General features: G+C 37.0%; 1 protein-coding gene across 2 annotated transcripts in view; it reads left to right on the top strand.

Moving 5' to 3' along the window:
• LOC104593849 (protein transport protein SEC24 C) overlaps positions 1-19,717 on the top strand; it is a 58,892-nt gene that overhangs the window by 8,155 nt on the left and 31,020 nt on the right. For both annotated transcript variants that reach the window (XM_010253882.3, XM_010253881.3), the window contains exons 7-9: positions 722-849; positions 3,539-3,658; positions 14,259-14,339. In XM_010253882.3, coding sequence (XP_010252184.1) covers positions 722-849; positions 3,539-3,658; positions 14,259-14,339 — 329 coding nt within the window. The remainder of the gene's footprint in view (positions 1-721; positions 850-3,538; positions 3,659-14,258; positions 14,340-19,717) is intronic.

Genomic DNA, 19,717 nt, shown 5'->3' with positions numbered 1-19,717 from the left:
CTAATTTTGCTAAGAAAATATGAAAAATCTAAATAATTAGGAAGATTTCTAGAACATGGAATTAATTAATAAATCTCAAAGGACTCATTACAAGTATAATTACAGATCTAAGGCTTAAAAAACCATAGCAAAGAACTATTTAAATCAAATAGAAGAAAATTAAGAGATTTTAATGGGTATGTTTTTTTTGTCTCCGTTTTAGTTTTTTCTTCACAAGATAAGTCATTTACTTGCTATTTTGACATTTTTCTTTTTTCTTATTATATGTTTTGATTAGATTGAGAATCCTCTTTTGTAGTTGTATGCAATTTTCTTTTTCTTTTGAATTATAGTGACTTGGTAAGTAGATCATATCAAAATAGTAACTAGTAAGCCAATTATCCATTTGCCAATTTCCCATTGGTTCTTTTAGGAAGACGATTTTTGAAAAATTATAATGATTTTAATGAAGTATTGGAAAGTTTTTATTAATAATCTAAAATTTTAAACCTTAAATATGTAGCCTATCAATGGAATATGAATTATCACCAATGTATTGGCAAAATGTTGGAGATATTAGGAAAAAATGATTTCTGGAAAATTTTGTATCACCACTCAGCAAAAGATTTCTGAGAAATTTCACCAAATATCACCAATTTTACAAATTTCTATAAGATGCACTTTGCACCTGTTAATTTCTGTAAGTTTTCAACTTACACAGCATATGATGTTTGTTTTGCAGGGTTTACTGATGAAACTCCCCGTGACTATCACTGCAATTTAGGGCCAGATGGTAGGCGTAGGGATGCTGATGAACGGCCTGAGCTATGTAGGGGAACGGTGGAATTTGTTGCAACAAAGGAATACATGGTCAGTAAATACTCAAGATTTGAAAGTTTTTACATTGATCAGTATTGCCCTCTGGACTCCAGACCTATGGTTTTTCAATATATGTACTTCGTGAGTCTAACTTGATTTCAAGGAGTATGCTCTTTTTTCTTTTTCTTGTACAAGCAATAAGGCTGTCTTTGGATTTCAGGGAGTGGGAAGTGAAAGAAGATTTCTTTCACCCCCGAGTCAGTGGTTTGTGAATGACTAGCCTCCTCCCGCCCCCAATCCACAGAAACATTTTACTAACGATGAGGAAAATGTGATATTGATGGCCACTACTGGGATTCCACCTTGCCCTATTTTGTTTCTGAACAGTGGATGTGGATCCCGCCAGCTTTGAAGCAGATTAAGTGCTTGTTTGGGAGGGCTGAACCACAGCAGCTTCTGGCTTTCTGAGGCGGGCCCCACATGGACAGCTGGAGAGCCCAAATTGGCTGTCAGTCAGTCATTTGAAGGGTTGTCGGCTTCAGCCTCTTTGAATAGCTTATTTGGAGTGCTTCAAAGAAGCTGAACCAGCTTAGCTGAATCTTCAGCTCATTTTTCCGCCCCTCCCAAACAGGCCCCTAAGCTAAACTTTGATGGATGCAGGCATGCTGCACGCAACTTTGGGAATCTAGGCATTTCAAATATAGGTGTTTTTAGGGACAGCTATGAGGCTGTGTTAGCATTAATTTCAAGACCATTTGGTCTTGGGGTCTCTCTGGCAACTGAATATAAGGAATATAGTGATGGAAAGGGGTTAGTTGGCTGGCTGCAAGAGAACATGGCAGCACAGACATACACTGAGAGAAACCAAGCAAATAACAATGGAGAGTGCTACTTCAATTATGTGGGTACATATATCAGCAAACTTCGTGGTTGACTCACATGCTAAAAACAATGGGCAGTCATGGAAAAAATTGTATTGGGAGTAATAAATGAAAGCTACTTGTAAAGATGCAATGTTAAGTAAAAGGAGGGATAGGTGGTAAAATGCCAGGCTAACAAAATGAATAACATGTATTGTAGGTAGCACTCATTAACAATCAAGTTCAAGAAACCATCAAGACTAAGAGATCTTGTTACAAGACATGGCAAGCAAATAGAAACAGAGAAAACTTGAAGGGATAAATAAATGCTAAAAAAGAACTAAGCAATTAGTAAGGGAAGATAAACTGAAGGTATGCAATGAATTCTACAAGAACTAAGATACATTAGAAGGTGAAAAAGATATATACAAACTGGCAAAGATAAGGAAAAGAAAAGTGATCTAGATCACGTTAGATGCATGAAAAGTGAAGATCAAAGAGATCCAATAAAGAATGAGGAGAAAAAAAAGAATAGCTGAAGCCATTTTCAGAGATTACAAAATGAAAAACTTGTTGTGAGTACAAATTTTAGAGATCTTAGGAGCTTTATGGAGTTAGAAGCACACACATACACACACATACCATCAATTCACCATCATGATATAAGACTTGTCCCAACTATATGGGGTTGGCTACATGAATCCTGTTTCCCATTCCGTTTTGTTCAGTGCAAAGACAAATCAAGATCCATGACCATGCATGTTTGGCAAAAGTTTTTGTGCTGGCTGCCAACCTGATGTAACCCTCCTCCTTTAACCGGGTTTGAGACTGGCAGTGTAAGACAAGCTTACACTGATGGTAGCTTTAAAGGTTAAGGAAGCCCTAAAGAAGATGAAGGTAGGCCTTTCCCCTTCTCTTGGATGGGTTGAAGGAGGCCAAAAAAAGAAATGCTGTTCACATCACCAGGTGGGGACCACCTACAACCAAAGGGAGCTAGAAATCAGTCCCAAAAGAAAGTAAAGGGGTAGGAGATTAGCAGGTGGGTTATCTGATTTGCATCACACAAAAAGCATTTATGAGGTGAAAGACATCAATTAAGCCTTCTTTTTGGCAATTCGTCAAAAGTGCTGATTTTCAAATTGAATTCCTCCCCAACAGATTGGCTTAATTTTGGGTGGGTGGGACTGGTCCAAACCAGATATATCTAATAGGAAAGGGCTGAATTGGGGGGTGGGGAGGTTGGGATGCCAAAATGTTCCAGGAGGCACAGGAGAAAGATCTGAAGGAGAGTCCAGATACTAGAGTTAGATTCTGTAGCATCTGAAAAAGACTCCCTTCAGTAATTGAGTGAGAGCAACAACTTGATGATATTCAAAGCCCTTAAAACCACTCCTACATTGCACCACCAAGTGCTTTCTCTTTTTTTTTTTTAATAATTGTCTTTTACTTTTTGATTTCCTAATAGACCTTTTTGAGCCACTTTTTTGATAGAATTTTACATCTGAAAAAACATACCATTAATTTCTTCCCCTACATTCCATTTTTTCTCACCTTTTAATTTGTCTTTAAGTTGTTTTAGTTTCCCTATCTTCAGATTCTACTACTTGAACCTGGTTTTAGGAAATCTATTCTATTCTCTTTTTCTTTTGTCTTTTAATGCAAATGTCTAAAAATATTAACCCATGTTGTGTGGTCAGACTTCAACTTGGGATAACCTTACAATCCATATATATTAGCCTTTCTGTTCTCGTAGAAAATAATCTGTTTGACTTTTATTGGATCTACTTTTAAGTTTAATAATGTTATTTTTTTTAAAGTATGTATTGTTATTGGAGTTTTACTAATTAGGATGATTTTGCATGTTGTCTTCTTACTTCCAGGTCCGTGATCCAATGCCAGCTGTCTTCTTCTTCCTTGTAGATGTATCCATGAATGCTATACAGACTGGTGCAACTGCAGCAGCATGCAGCGCAATTAATCAAGTTATTTCAGATCTTCCTGTAAGTTTCATTCTTATAATGAAGACTTTCTATGAACTGAATGTTATTCTGTGCCTGGTTTCCTCCTTGAATGCATTGTTGTTTTGAATTTGGTTTTATTTTTGTTCTTTTTTAGGTGAACTTTTGGTCTTATGGCCTCCTTTTGGGATCTATAGTTAGCCCTAAAATCCCTTTAGGTAATAGCCAGAAACCTACTTTAAAACCCAAGCCAGAGGCACTCTTTGCTAGGGGTGTCAATGGACTGGGTTTGGGTTGGACCTCGTCCTAATTAAAATCAGTTAGAATGGGTTGGATGGTCCAATAAAACATATTGAATTGGACCAGTCTCCAAAGTATTTATTGGATTGGATGTGGTCCATATGTAATGGATTTATATTGGACTAGGTTGGATTGAATCAATGTCCAGTCCACTGACAGAAGATAAGAGTAGTGGTCTCAACGAACTAGGTTTGGATTGGACAAATCCGAATCAAGATCAATTTGAACCGATTGGATGGACCAATAAGGCTTTTGCTTATCTGAATTAAGATTTTTGTTTCCTTTGTTTTTTGCTGGTGGGGGAGTTAAGAAAGCTTACCCCCCCTCTTGTAGTTAAAGTTTCATAATCTTAATAAAATTTGCCATTACTGATAAAAAAAGGACCAATAAGACATTGAATTGGACCAATCCAGACTTAATGGTCCAAAGTATTTATTGGATTTGTTTGGACCTGGTCCATCTGTGATGGACTCATACTGGATCAGGTTGGGTTGGACCAATATCCGGTCCTTTGAAAGCCCTACTCTTTGCTTCTCTAACCCTAAAAGTTATTCTTACTCTTAAAGTGCTAGCCTTCTTGAAGCGGAGAATAGTACATCTATGGTACCATGCAAGATTGGTAGAAGAAGGAAGACAAAAAGGTAGAAGAAGCTTGCTTACATGGTGAAAGAAAAGTGGGTATTTCAAACAAGATTGGTGTTCACCAGTTTGCTATAACAAAGGCTGGGAAAAGGAAAAGTTAATAAGTTTCTTGTGGTTACTTCATGCCTACACTTGCCTAGGGAAAAAGAAAGAGTTAGCGTGTGGCCTGCTGACCGGTAAGAGATCGACAGGTGAAAACTGAAAATTTTGAAGCTGTGAAGATGAAACACTTTCGAGAGGAGGAAAGGAAATTGGAGGGACCCTTAGAAGAAAGGGTGGACTGAAATGGGAGGACGTTTGGGTCTAGAGTTATCACGTGACATTTTAAATGGCCGTGTGGAGGTGGAGGCTTTAAACAATAGTGGGTCTGGATTTTTGGAGCCCATGGATGAGGGGGGTCGAAATTCAAATGGGCCAGGCTTGTTTTTTATACCAAGACTCAAAGGGAAAGGGACATGTGACTCATCTAATGAGCACACACCTAGGTTTATGGGGTTGATGATGGATTGTAGTTTCGGTCCATCATCGTCTTGTTCTTGAAGGGGAATGAAAAGGAGTGGTGCTTCAAGGTCGTTCAACGCTTCAAGCGGCGAAGAATGTGGCACAAAGTCAAGGCAATAAAGGCTAAGAAAGGCTTAGTTTTTAAGAAACAAAAGAAGTTTGCTAACTTTAGAAAAGGAAAGCTTAATGATGATTGTTGGAAGTGGACTGTTACTAGATTTGTGCAGAAGAGGATGTTTTGATGAAAGCCAATAGGGGAGTTGTTCCAACAGAGATTGTGGCTGGCAAGAGCTGTCAGAGATGGTTTGTACTTTGAACAAGGCGGTGCTTTGTTGAAATGATGTAGATCTTCATTCTAAAGAAAATCTTAGGATACCGGACAAAGAAACAGGGCAAGGCCTGTTAAAGAGGATGGAAAGGGCAGATCTACTAGGTGGGGCAACAAAATTTCTATAGGGTGCGGTTGATCCAAATAAAACAACCTCTCTTAATTCTAGGTAAGTGGTGGTGGACAATCAAGAAGAATGTGTTCAAGATCTGAACCAGAGGTGGTTTGAAGCAGAAAAGGATATCTGTTGTTTTGAGTTTGATGTTGTTCCAGATTTAGAGTCTGCAAAGGTCGGTACATCTCAAGATGAGGTAAAGGACTAAAGGGGAGGAGGGGGAGAGTCTGTGTAATCCTAATTTGTTAGTAGGAGAGTCTGAGATGAATGCTTCAGGAAATATTACAGAGGTGATTATGAGCAAATTGGGGGTTGACTTGGGATGAATAAGGGTCACAAAAATGGTTGGAGGGGCTTCTAAAGACAGCAACTTACTGGAGAACATGAAAAAATATAAAGGAGCAAAATGCTGGACACTTAGTTCATGTTTCTAAAGTTCTTCATCGTCTGAAGGATGGTCTTTGTCCATGTAATAGGTTTAAGAGGGTAAACAAGAAGGGAGCGAAGGCCAAAAATAAAATTTAGAGGGGTGATGAGAAGAATAATTGTCATTAAAGAGCGGGGGAAGGTTAAGAAAGGCAAGTTAAAAATGATCCCAGATTCTCAAGGAGAAGAAATTGGATTGGGCTGGGAAGAGGTGAAAGAAGAGGTTGAAGTCGATGTAAGGGAGAACCAGAGGATAAAGACGAAGAAGAAGATGAGGAGGTGGTTATTGATTAAATGAGGGGTCTGGAGGGGGAGTTTTATATTGAAAAGATTGTTGAAAGTTGAAACAGAGGTTCCAGTGAGCAAGATTTTAGGCCTGCAATTTTTGGGAGGAGAGGAATTTGCAAAAAAAGCATTTTTGGAATTGGAAAAGAATATGCCTACACATTCTGTATATTTGGTGTCTTCTGGGAAAGGTGTTTGGATCTTGGGTGATGGTTTAGAATGCTGATTGGGTGTTTGTCGTGAAAAGCTATGGTGGGGATCTATTTGTTGGGATTGATGGCCTTGTCCGGGGGTGTGGTTGAATTGGGTATAGCTTAAAAACTGATTAGTTCGAGCTTAAAACCTTCCACTAAGCCTTCTTGAAGATTCAAGATAAGATGCATAGGAATAGAGGCTTAGTCAAAATGTTTAGCAGTTAATCAAATGATTGATCCATATGATCAACTTACTGCTGAAAGATAAACTATAACTTCAAACAAGTAAACAAGATAATCACAATAGCTATAGTTGTTAGTAGTTAAATAAGATAGAACAATAAATACAAGTAACTGCTATAAAGTAAATAGCAGCTGAAAGTAAATAGAACAATAGGTATAGAAACTGCTAAAGAAGTTAGTGGAAGAGCAGTTAAAATAAAGATTCAACAATAAGTTTAAATAACTGCTGATGTGTAAAGGTAGCTGAAAGTAAACAAAGAGACATATAAATAACAGTTGCACGAGATGTGTGTGCTAAGTTTTGCAGCTGGGGATTGCCACAAGAAGGTAGTTGTGAAAAGGACCAGCTACTAGAAAATAAAAAGTTGAGACTCAAGCAGTGGGTGATAAATAAAAAAAAAGAACTGCTACAGGATTCTCAAGATTAATTTAATTGCTGAAAATAAATGATGCAGTTGAATAATAAATAAAGCAATAAATGTAAAATATTGTAGAAATATAAACCTAAAGCAGTTAAATGTTAACAGTTAGCAGTTAGTGAAGGTTTGTATACAATACAGCATGCAAACAGCTAAACTAAAATTTAGTGCAGTTAGTAGGATTAGTAGAGTTAGTAGCTCAGTAATTGCACCAAGAAATCTGTATCTTGCAGTTCAAAAGAAAGTAAACAAAGTTAAATAACTATAGGATCTTCAGATATTCAAACACAAGAAGTTAGCTGAAGAGTTGGTGAATGCTAATACTAGAGCAACTACACAAACGTGAAAATAAAGAAAAGATAAAACAAAATAATCACAAAAATAGGCACACAAGATTTTTATAAAGGTTCAGCAGAAACCCGTCTACATCCTCTACCTTAGACACCTTTTGAGGATTTCTACTAACCAAAACTAGCTGGACTTCCCGGGCGCTATCAAAATCTTACAACTGTAGGTTTTTCGAGGCTCCTACAACCTTGAATAGGCTTTGGAGTGCTACCCAAACTCAACAGAGCTTCATGCCTGCCAAACCTAACTTGATAAGTTGGTAAAACTTCAAGGTCTCTATCAAACTCTTAATGGTGTTTAAACTAGAACACCTCCTGCACATAGAGAGATTATAGATAAAGCACAATACATCAGAGCATAGAGCCTTTCAATAGATAAATATTACAACTCAATCTACTCAGTTGCAAAAGTATAAACTCAAGATGCTTAACTCAAAGAAGAGATCTCTCAATAGATGGGTAAGACTATATGAGACCTATGGCTTCTCAACTTTACTCACCTCTAAAATCTATTGAAGTTCATAAATCTCTTCGAAGAAAATAAAGGCTCTCTAAAAACAACTAAAGACGTTATACACTAAAAGCTCAGGTTGTTTTCATTCTCTTTTTGCTTGGTTTCTTTGAATCAATCTAGATTATTTTCTAGCTGTTGGAGGTCTCTTACTAAACATAGTAATGATTCAAAATGTCTCCAACATGATAGTATTAGCCATTTTAAGCCTTTAAAGGTCAAATTTCATCGAAGTAGTTGACTACACTATTCTAGTAGTCGTTTACCAGACGAAGGGGGGAATCTTTTTTCTCCTTTGGTCAATTGACTGATATGTGATTTAACTCGGCTTGTCAGAGTTAGTCAACTATATTGTTTTGGGTAGTCGACCACTGCACTCAGTCTGGGCATTTCTATGCCTCGACTGTCACAGGTAGTCAATTATACATTTTAGGGTAGTCAAGTATTTCTAACAGTTACGCATTGCATGCCTCGTCTATTATAGTTAGTCGACTATACCGTTTGGGTAGTTGACTATACCATAGAGCCTAGGCATTTTATGCTTTTGTCGTTAAGGTTAGTTGACTAATGACAGTCCAACACTTAGAAACCTTGGAAACATTTTGTCAAAGATTTGGGGATTCTTCCTTTTGCATTCAATATTGATTTTCAAGAATCTAAACATGTTTAAGTCGAAGAAGCCTAAAATGCAAACCTATTCTAGCCATTGGTCTCTAAGGTTAACCAAACCGAGTTTTGGTCTTGTTGAGCAACACAAAAAGTGCATCTCAAGCAATTGATTACATCAAGAACCTCTAGATATGACTCTTAAACCACAACTTGATGTATGCTTCCTCCTTGTTGAATTGATGTAGCATAAAATCTCTTTGAGCAGCTCCAAAGCCTTTGGAATCTTTTTTGTAGCTTTTCCATGCTTGAACTTCCTTGGTGCATCTTCTTTGAAGAGATTGGAGATGGTGTTGGAAATGTGAAGCTTAGACAACTGATCAAGCAATGCTTCCACTTCTTCTTTATCATCAAATTTGCTTAACACAATTATAGCTCAGAGAAGCTTACTTAGATTAGCTGCAAATTTAGCACACATAGTGTCAACACTATTTTTGTGAAAGTTTGGAAAGGGGCTCAAAGTTGTTCTTTAAAAATTTGTTTGGAGGGCACCTTTCCAAGGGTTGTTTGTACTAGTTCTTATCCTTATTCTAATAAAAGAAGTCATTACTTATCAAAACAAAAATTGTTTGGAGGATGTTAGCTTTTCTTCTTTTTTCTTTTGGGTGATATCTTATCACCTTTGCTTGTACTTCTGTTTTTCTTTTGAATAAAATTTTCTTTTTTATTTTTTACTAATAATAAGACCTTTTGACTCCATATTGTCTACCTTGAAGATAATGACTATTTGTGTGCTATTCCCACTCTGAGGTTATAAATGTCCTCTTTGCTATTGGGCCCACTAAAGCTCTGGGCCCAGTTGGGATCTGTGCTAAATTCTATCAGCAATGCTGGCCTTAGCTTGGAGGTGAGTTAATTACTTTTATTCAAAATAGTTTTGCTGACCCAGAGGAAATCCAATTCACTATTGCAACTGTGGTTTATGAGAAACTGTATCAATTCTTTGCAAAATTTCAGTTGAATTTGAGAGTAGACCTATTCATGGACCGGGCTCGGGCTTGGCTTTTGTCAAAATTCTAATGGGCCTCTCCCGAAGCCTGAGCCCGAGACAGTGTAAAATTGGGCCCGAAGCCCGACCGTGAACAGGTCTAGTTGAGAGGTTTGATTTAACTATGGTTGAACAATTGATTCTCAAAGAAGAAGAATGTGTTCCCCACTTGTCCCCACAAGTGAAGTCTGCCTAACCTGCCCAGGAACATTTTGCTTAGTGAGCTCAAAGTGCAAAGGAAACAAACTAAGGCACAAAGTAGGAAAGACTCTTAAGTTGGAATTTGTAAAGATTGATTGTATTGCACTATACAAAGGCTTTAGAAGACTACAATGCTTGATGTGTTTTGCAAATGAGGGATGCGGACCTATCTATAGTGGTTTCACCTCCTTAAATGTGAATTATGTACATGAAACATTATATGTACACTAATTTTTTCCTAAGTATGCCACTTACCACTTAAGCCACCTATGTTACCCTAAATGACACTTAAACCATTTAAGTAGGGTTGGCAATTTCCACCCTACCTAGGAATGACAATGTGTATGGTACCCGTGCAAATTGCCCAACCCATTCCTGAACCCGCCTATGTATCCTTGACCCCAAACCCATCTAACTTTTCCTCTCAATTTCCCAAACCGGTCTCGACCCGTCCCACCTGATTTGAAAGGTTAATTAACACTTTCTACTAAAAAGAGTTTATTTACGCTTAAAGCATGACTTGAACCCAAATTAGTTAATGATAAAGCCGAAACTCTTAACACTACTTTAAGCCACTAATCCATCTCGCCTTTTGTGTTGTTTAATGAAATAAAATAAGTTTTATTAATTTTTGTGTTCACCCAAACCAAACAATACATATGTATGATTAATAATTCCAACCAAAAATTAAAAGAAATAATGTTTAAAATTAGCATTTGATAAATAAATGGAATAAATAATCTATTAAATCCAAATTTATATAAAAAGATGATTTTAATCCCAAGAAATTCATACGAATAAAATATTAATAATAGAATAATTATCTTAGTACTTAAAATTTATAAATTTGTGCATGTTATATATCTTACAATTTTGATATATTTTTGTAATTATTAGTTAATATTTTAATTTATGTTAAATAACATTATATTTATCATTTACAAAAAAATATAAAAATGTTTACAAAATATTCAAGAATATAATATTATATTGAATCTATCAAATCCACTAATTTACATTTATATGAAAAAATGATTTTTAGTTTCGAAAAATTTATAGAAGTTCAAATTTTAATAATGAAATAATTATTTTAGTAATTAAAAATTATGAATTTGCATATGATATATATCTTATAAAATTTAACAGATTTGATATATTTTGAGTAAAAAATATATATTTTTATTAATTTTTAAATGATAATTTAATTTATATTTGAGAATTTAATATTTGGTTAGCATTTTTGTTAATGTTAAAAAGTAAAAATAATAAAATAGAAAATAATTGATATAATAATTAGGATAAATATAATAGGTTCATATGTTTTATGTCTTGGACTCCTAATTAATGTATTGTTTGATATCTATGCATCCCGCTATATTTAATTGTAATAAATATATTTTTTTATGTACACCAATATATATATATATATATCTTATATATTTATGCATTATTTATGGCTATTTGACCTTAAATTTAGTGTTATTAATGTATTTATGAAATTTGTACGTGTTTCTCTACCTGTTTCAAATAAAACTGGGTATCGGGTATCAGATAGCCTAAAGTCAAAACCCAAACCCGTCCCAAACCCTATAGGGTTTTTATCTAAAATCCCAAATCCGTCCCAAACCCTATAGGGTTTTGATATACGAGATCTATTAGGGTCGGGACGGGTCAGATACCCAAAAATTCTTGCGAAATTGCCATCCCTAACCTTACCTAGTGTGTACTCACCCCAATGGGGTTGATTTTTCTTTGTTTGTTTGAAAAATAGATTTTTGGGTGGGGACGGGTATGGTATTAGGGACCTTCTCTAACCTATACATTTTTGTTGTAAGGCATATGAACTTATGTATTATGTGTTGAATTTAATAATGTTTTGAATTTTATGTGAAAGATAATTGATGGTTTATGCGTTTTCAACATGTTTCAATCAAATAATTGGAAATTTTGATGTTCATGTTATTTTGCTTGTTTATTGCTTATATATAACAGTAAATTAGGTGTGGGTTCTGGACCCAACCCGCTCCACTCTCAAATGTGGGGAGGGTTTGGATTCTGAAAGTCCAACCTGCTGCAGGTTTTGGGGAGGGTCCATGTTGGGAGGTTTGGGGAGGCCGGGATGGTCTCCTTGAACTTACCTCATTGTGGCACCTACTCCCCTGTTTTGGTGACACTTCATTCTTTAAATTACACCTAATCGCCTTGAAGTGACACCTCTGAGCTCATGTTCCACCTCAAGCTATGGTGAGGTGTTGTAATGAAATAATCTTTATGTTATTTACCTAATTGCCACCACTGTCCTTAATGTGGATTTGTCTTTTTGTGTCCCTTGGGTTTTGTCCTTTAGCGTCTCATGAAGTAAGGCCCACTAATGGTCTTCAAGTGCAATTTTTGACACTATGCTGCCATGTTGTTTGGTGACACTTCATTCTTTAAATTACACCTAATTGCCTTAAAGTGACACCTCTGAGCTCATGTTCCACCTCATGCTATGGTGAGGTGTTGTAATGAAATAATCTTTATTTTATTTACACAATTGCCACCATTGTCCTTAATGTGGATTTGTCTTTTTGTGTCCCTTGGGTTTTTGTCCTTTAGCGTCCCATGAAGTAAGGCCCACTAATGGTCAAGTGCAATTTTTGACACTATGCTGCCATGTTGTTTGGTCTCTATTGCTCATCAAGCTCATCAGCACCTTTGAGTTTCTCTCTATTATTAGCTTATTAATGTTCATCATTCTGCTAAATCTCAATTCATGCAAGAGCGCACTTATCTCTGCATTTATTGAATTGCCATGCCCCGCTGGTTCTGAGTAAACTGCGAGTATGTTGCTGTTTTCATCTTTAAATAAATAGACCCCCTATGTCTGAAGGCTCTGGGTTCCCTAGCGAACATCCATCAAAATTTAATTTTACAAATTTATTTGTGCTTGGGCTCCTTTGCATCTGAATCGCCCTCTTCACCCTTGAAGCTTTTTTCCCTTTTTTGATCAATACTTCACTCTCCACCCTTGGTATTGGTCTATTGAAAACGGGTCATGCTTTAGCCATATTAACTGTTTTCTTCGCCTGAGTGTTTTTGCAGAACCAGTTTTGATATAAATACAGTTTTGCATTAATTTTCAGCATGCAACTGGTTAAAAGCCTCCATCACTATTGTTTCTCTCTTATTTTCTACAAAAACTGAGAAGAAAGCTTCTAATCCAAAAAGCAGAAGATAGAAAGGACAGTGTAACATGACGCTGACACTGATTACAATTGAATCGGCAATTTCTCTTTCTAGTACAAATAATAAAAGCAAAGAACTTTTGATGATTTATTTCCTTTGGAAAAGTAAAACAAACCTAAAGTTACTGGTCTCTTCTCTACTGTGAAATGATATGATCTTCTCTGCAAAACTAAGAACACCTAAATGGGGGTTTCTGCAGAATTATGAGCACACACATTCAGATATCAAATCAAACTTTTGATTTCCTTGTTATGAAATAAGAAGTCTACTTTTTATGCAAAATTAAGAACAACCGAATTTAAGAACACATTTTAATGCCAATTCCTAGGAACCCAAAACTCCAATTTGCAAAGAGAGACAGGGAGTGGGAGAAGAGCATATTTTTGATTCTAATGGCGTTGAGGTTGTGTGCTTCAAGGGCTGCTGCTAACCTCAGAGGCTCTATGTCACAGAAGCCTGCTATGAATGATTTGAAGTATTCTGACTCCCATGAGTGGGTCAAAGATGGTGGCACTTCAGCTACAATAGGAATAACGACCATGTTCAACACCATTTAGGTGATGTTGTATATGTTGAATTGCCTGAGGTTACGTCCTTTGTAAGACAAGGAAATAGTTTTGGTACAGTTGAGAGTGTCAAGGCAACCGATGAAGTGTTTCCCCACGTTAAAGCAGTTGGTCTGGGACTGGGACACCTTGTCCTGATCCATTGACTGCCCTACCTGGCGTGAGCACTCATTGCTGGGAACACCAGATCTGTCTCCTCTGAAACAAATGTTTCAGAATACTACTTCAAGTGTTGGAAGACAAAAAGACTCCCTTTGGAAGACAAAACATCTCTATGTTTGAGAAAAGGTGCTGCCCATGGAGGCCAACAATCATGGTTGCACAGCACTCATAGAGGCTAACCAGTATGGTGGGCTCCCATTTTGGTGCCTGCTTACATGAATCGGTTGTTTTTTTCTTCAAATGATGAAAAATGAGAAAATTTAGAAGGGAGGAGGAAGGATGGGGGTTGGTGCTGAGGTGTCCATCATTGTTTTAGTATGTAGAATTGTAGATACGGAAGATTGTTTATGAATGGTCAATGGTATACTTTCATTGGTTTGCCTAAACATAAATCTATCCTTTTATGCCATCTGCACTATGTTCTAATTAGATATCACAGAAATAAATACAGCAGTTTGTTTTTTAATATTATTGAATATGCCAGTTTTGTGATGTCTTATTGTCTGATTTCTTGCTGCAGGAAGGTCCTCGAACAATGGTTGGTATCGCAACATTTGACTCAACGATCCATTTTTACAATCTCAAGCGTGCATTGCAACAAGTAAATACTTGATTCAATCTTCTTGCTAAACCATACTTTCAGTTTTTTTTTTCTTTTTTTCTTTTTTCTTTTTTCTGATCAGTTATATGCAATTTTATAAACAATACAATACAGGAGAAGGTGCCAAGCACATCAAGTCCCCAGATGCTATTATTGAGCTTCCCCAAAACTTATGTGTACATTTTTTTTTACAGTACAAGTTTCCCACCATGCCCCACAGAATAGTTGCTCTTTATCAACCTCTTGTTTTGCCATTGAATGAGTTAAACCATTGGCTGATCTAATATCCAGCTGAACTGAATCTCCACATCCATTATTAATTCCTTGATCTCCCTTATTGTGTTCCAGTGAGGCCTTGGTACTTGTTTTCTTTCTCAGCCACTGTAAGATAACTTGAACCCCCTTCTACTATGACGTTTGTGAAACTACTGCTTTACCAATCCTATCCCTTGTAATGCTTCTAGTTGTTGAATTTCCATGACTTGGTCCTGAATATAGTGCAACAAAATGTCCCTAATAATTTCCCTAATATTTCCATTTCCATGGGTAGTGACACAAAATTTTACCGGAATTGACATATTCCCCAATGAACACTACCAGTACTATGTGGAGTACAAGAAATAGTTTCCATAACATGTTTCCATTTCCACTTCTATGGATAGCGACATGATATTTTACTGGAATTGGCATTTCCACTTCCACTCCTAAATAATAACTTCACTTGGTCTAACCTTCAATCTAGGCCAATATGCTCTAAGCTGGACAAATTTTTGTTCTCAACAGATTGGGAGGAACACTGGGGTAATTTAACATCTAGGGCACTTCCAAGACTTACTTCAGACCATTAGTCCATATTGATGAGTAAGGAGGAATTGAGAGGTCATGGACCTATCCCTTCAGGTTTGAAAATATGTGGTCGACTCATCCAGGTTTCATTGAGAAGATCAGAGAGTGGTGGGAGCAATCTAATCCGGTAGCAAAATGGGAGGGAATGAGGTTCCGCAAGAAACTTCAATTCCTAAAATCACAAATAAAGGAGTGGAATAGGCTGGAGTTTGGAAGAATAGATGAGGGAAAACAAGTATTGCTGGAGCAGATTGAGGAATTGGATATGAAGGAAGAGAGGGGATCCTTTGGAGAGGAAGAAAGGAGGATGAGATGGGATCTGAGGAGGCAGATGGAGGCTATCCTGGTTAAGGAGTAAATTAGTTGGAGGCAAAAATTCAGGTGTAAGTGGCTAAAGGAGGGAGATAGAAACACCAGATTTTTTCATTCAGTGGCAAATGGGAGGAGAAAAAAGAATTTCATATCTAAATTGGAAGTTGAAGGTTGTCCCACCCGGTAGAAATAGTAGAGGCCTTAGTAAACCATTTTAAATCTGTTTTTAGAAGGCCTCTGAATAAGATGGTGTGGTTGGAGGGATTGGAATGGCCGACTCTAAGTGTAGAGAAAAGAGAGTGGTTAGAAAAGAGTTTTGATCTAGAGGAGATAAAGGAAGCAATATTCTCAATGGATAGGACAAAAGCTCTGGGTCCAGATGGTTTCACAATGGCTTTCTATCAGGATTGCTAGGATATTGTGGAGAATGATCTTAGGTCAGTTTTCAAGGAGTTTCATAGAAGGGGAATAATTAATCCGGGTTTGAACTCAACTTTCATTGCTTTGGTCCCAAAGAAGAAAGAGGATTCACAACCAAAGGATTTTAGACCTATCAGTTTGGGGAATAGCTTGTATAAAATTATTGCAAAAGTGTTGTCTCTCAGGATAAAGAAGGTACTTTCCACTATTATTGCACCCAATCAAGGAGCTTTTGTGGAGGGAAGACAGATCACTAATCAAATCCTCATTGCAAATGAGAGTTTGGAGAGCCTTAGGAAGTCGAAGAAGAAGGGAGTGGTATGCAAACTGGATCTGGAGAAGGCTTATGACCTAGTTGATTGGTCCTTCCTGTTGGAGGTGTTGAGAAGTTTTGGCTTTGGAGACAGGTGGTGTAAATGGATATGGGGTTGTATCAGGACTTGTCACTATTCTATCTTGGTGAATGGAACTGTGGTTGACTTTTTTCCTGCTTTGAGAGGTATAAGACAAGGAGACCCACTCTCCCCCTTTCTTTTCACCCTGATTGCCGATGTACTAGGGAGATTGATCCATAGAGCAGACTCGAGGAATTTGATAAAAGGGTGGTGAGTAGGAAGGGAGGAGGTTTTTCTGACACATCTACAGTTTGCAGATGGCACAATTTTGTTTTGTGAAGGAGGGGACATAAATTGGATCCGGAATTTAAAATTGGCAATACAACTCTTTGAGTAGATATCTAACCTCAAGGTGAACTTTGATAAGAGTTGTGTGGTGGGAGTGAATGTGGAGGAAAGGGAATATGTAGGTGAGTTAGGTTGTGCAATCTCGAAATGGCCCCTGACATACTTGGGCCTCCCTTTAGGAGATAATCCTAAGTATGTAAGCTTCTGGAATCTGGTAGTGGAGAGATTTGAGAAGAGGCTTTCATCTTGGAAGAGAAACTATCTTTCCTTAGGCAGGAGAGTCACTCTGATTATGTCTACCCTAGCTAACCTACCTATCTACTATCTGCTAGTGTTTAAGATCCCCTCTAAGGTCTCCAATTTCTTGAAAAAATTAATAAGGAATTTTCTATGGGATGGAGAGGAGAAGAGAGATCATAGGGTGAGTTGGGAGGTGGTAACTAGGTGTAAAAAACTAGGAGGCCTTGGGATTAGAAACATCAAGAAAAGGAATATGGCCTTGCTGGGAAAATGGTTGTTGAGGTTTACAATTGAAAGGGATAAATTGTGGACTAAATTCTGGCTAGCATACATGGGTTGGAAGACAATGGCTGTGATCCTGGAATTGTGGCAAGGGCTACAACTGCTTCTCCTTGAAAATTCATTCACAATTTTCTTCCAGTTTTTTCCCCTTAGATCAGGTATGGTCTAAACTCTGGTAACCCAATAAAATTCTGGGAACAACTTTGGGTTGGGGATTCACCTCTGAAGGACTAGTTTTCCTTCCTGTACTCTCTGTCAGACTTGAAAAATGAACATATCTCTTCTTTCTTGGGTCCTTCAGACTCCACTTTTGGTTTTGGGTGGAACCTAGGCCTGCGAGGGGCAATTAGGGATACAGACCCGGACAACATTTTACCTTTGCTAGCCATCCTTGAGAATGTTTTCCTAGATCCTAATAAGGAAGACACTAGAATTTGGACCCCATCCACCTCAGGTACTTTCTCTTGTGCTTCGTTTTTTGAAACCTTAACCTAACCTTTTGTCCCTCTTGGGTTGTCCTTTCCGGATAAGGAAATTTGGAGCAAGCTTATTCCTCCTCGGGTTGGTATTTTTTGTTGGGAAATTTTCCTGGAAAGAATAAACACAATTGACTTACTTCAGAGAAAGAGACCCAACTATTGTCTACTTCCCAATAGATGCCCATTTTGTAAAGCTGATGGGGAATCCTGTTACCACCTCATGGTCTCTTGTAAGGTTACTAAAACTGTATGGGAGTGGATCTTTTCCCGCTTTGGGTGTTCTTGGAATCCTCCCGAGAGTGTCCAAAGTTTGTTCTCCCCTTCGTTTTGGGTGTTCTCTCCCGAGGGAAGATTATGTGGAGTATTAGGGTAGCCATGTGTTGGTCCCTGTGGGAAGAGAGAAATTCACGAATTTTTTCAGACAAGGAAAGAACCCTGGAAGAATTGTTAGACCTAATATTTTCAAGGGCTGTCCACTGGCTAAAATCTTTAGAATTGTTTTTAGAATTTCCTGTGGATGATTTGTTAAGAAATTGGAAAGAGGTAGCTACTTCTACTCGGTGCAAGAGGACTCTTAGTCCCTCTTGGTCCCCTCCTCCCTCTGGATTTATAAAATTGAATTTTGATGGCAGTAGTTTAAGGAATCCAGGGCCCTCTGGGATTGGGGGAGTATTCGGGAATGAGGAAGGGATTGTTATTGCTTTGTTCTCAGGCTCTATTGGAGAAGGTGACTCTCTTAGGGCTGAGATCCTTGCAGCGTTGGAAGGAATTCAAAGAGCAAAGGAACTAAATATCAGCCGTTTGATCCTGGAAGGTGATTTGAAGGTGGTAGTAAGTTGGTTGAAGAAAGGGGACAGTGGATTGTGGAGTTACAACAATGAAAAGAAAAAATTCTTATGGCTGTGTAGGGACATTGAGATACAATACAGCTGGGTGAAGAGGACTGCCAACCCATTTGCGGATGGGTTGGCCATGCAAGGGGTGAATAGGGAGTCGATCTTTTGGGCTAATTTTTAATTCTCTTTCATTGTTTTCTATTAATGGGGAGCTAAGACATTTTATCTCCCCCTTTTGTATCTAAAGTTTCACAATTTTCATATTATAAATAAAGCTGCTGTTATTGATAAAAAAAAAAAATACAGGGGATATTATTATAACATAAGTTGGTGACAATATTGTAGATATGTGGAGTAACAATGCTATTGCCCGCATTTATAAAAAAAACAATGTTTTTGCCCACCTAACTTACTTGAGCCATCTCAATATTCATTTCAAACATGATGTTAAATATTACTTTTTGTTTGTGTAATATATTATTTGGTTGATCTATTACAACCATTTACATTTTCTCTGAGTTTAACTTTTGCTTTATCTCATTCTATCATGAAGCTCTGAATCTTAAGGTTTACGAGACAACTCCAAAACATATTCTTTTTTCTATAACCTTAGTTTTTTAGCTTTGTGTAATGATTTGGAACAAGATAATAATTTAAAAAGGTGTTCCTATTCATTTAATGTTTCCTCCATGTCTATAATTTATACAATATTTCCAACTTTTCCGACATGTTTCTTATATTTTGGTGACCAACATTTCCACTGACACTGATGTGTTAAACCTTGGCAACAATATCACTGTTGCCATTTCTGAACATACCCCCTGTTCCAACCATAATCTTCAGTTTCCATTCTCTTGTATATTTTTTGTATGGAACTTTTTTAATTGTATCATATTTTGATCAATTTTTTATTGTATCATATTAGGTACATGCTTTTGTTTCATCTTCAGCCTTCTCACTGTTTGTTTTGATTACTGATGCCATCTGTTTGTCTGCATTCATTTGTAACCAAGAATTGTTTATACCATGGTTTAGATATTTTATCATTAAGCTATGTTATTTTCATCTGATGTCATTATCTTTTAGGAGATGTGCCAAGTTGGATAAGCTTTTATGTCTCATAATTACATTGATATTCTATGTGCAATATGAAATTAACAAAAAAAATATATATATAAAATAAAATAATAAAATTGAATGAAAACAAACATAATTTTTGCTGTAGGTGAAGCCTTTAGATCTTTAGGGATAATGAAAGCATTAAAGTAATTAAGTTTCTT

Source organism: Nelumbo nucifera, chromosome 5, assembly GCF_055504915.1.
Source record: "Nelumbo nucifera cultivar China Antique chromosome 5, China Antique-T2T, whole genome shotgun sequence".
Classification (NCBI taxonomy): Eukaryota; Viridiplantae; Streptophyta; class Magnoliopsida; order Proteales; family Nelumbonaceae; genus Nelumbo; species Nelumbo nucifera.
This window is presented reverse-complemented; position numbering and strand designations above follow the sequence as displayed.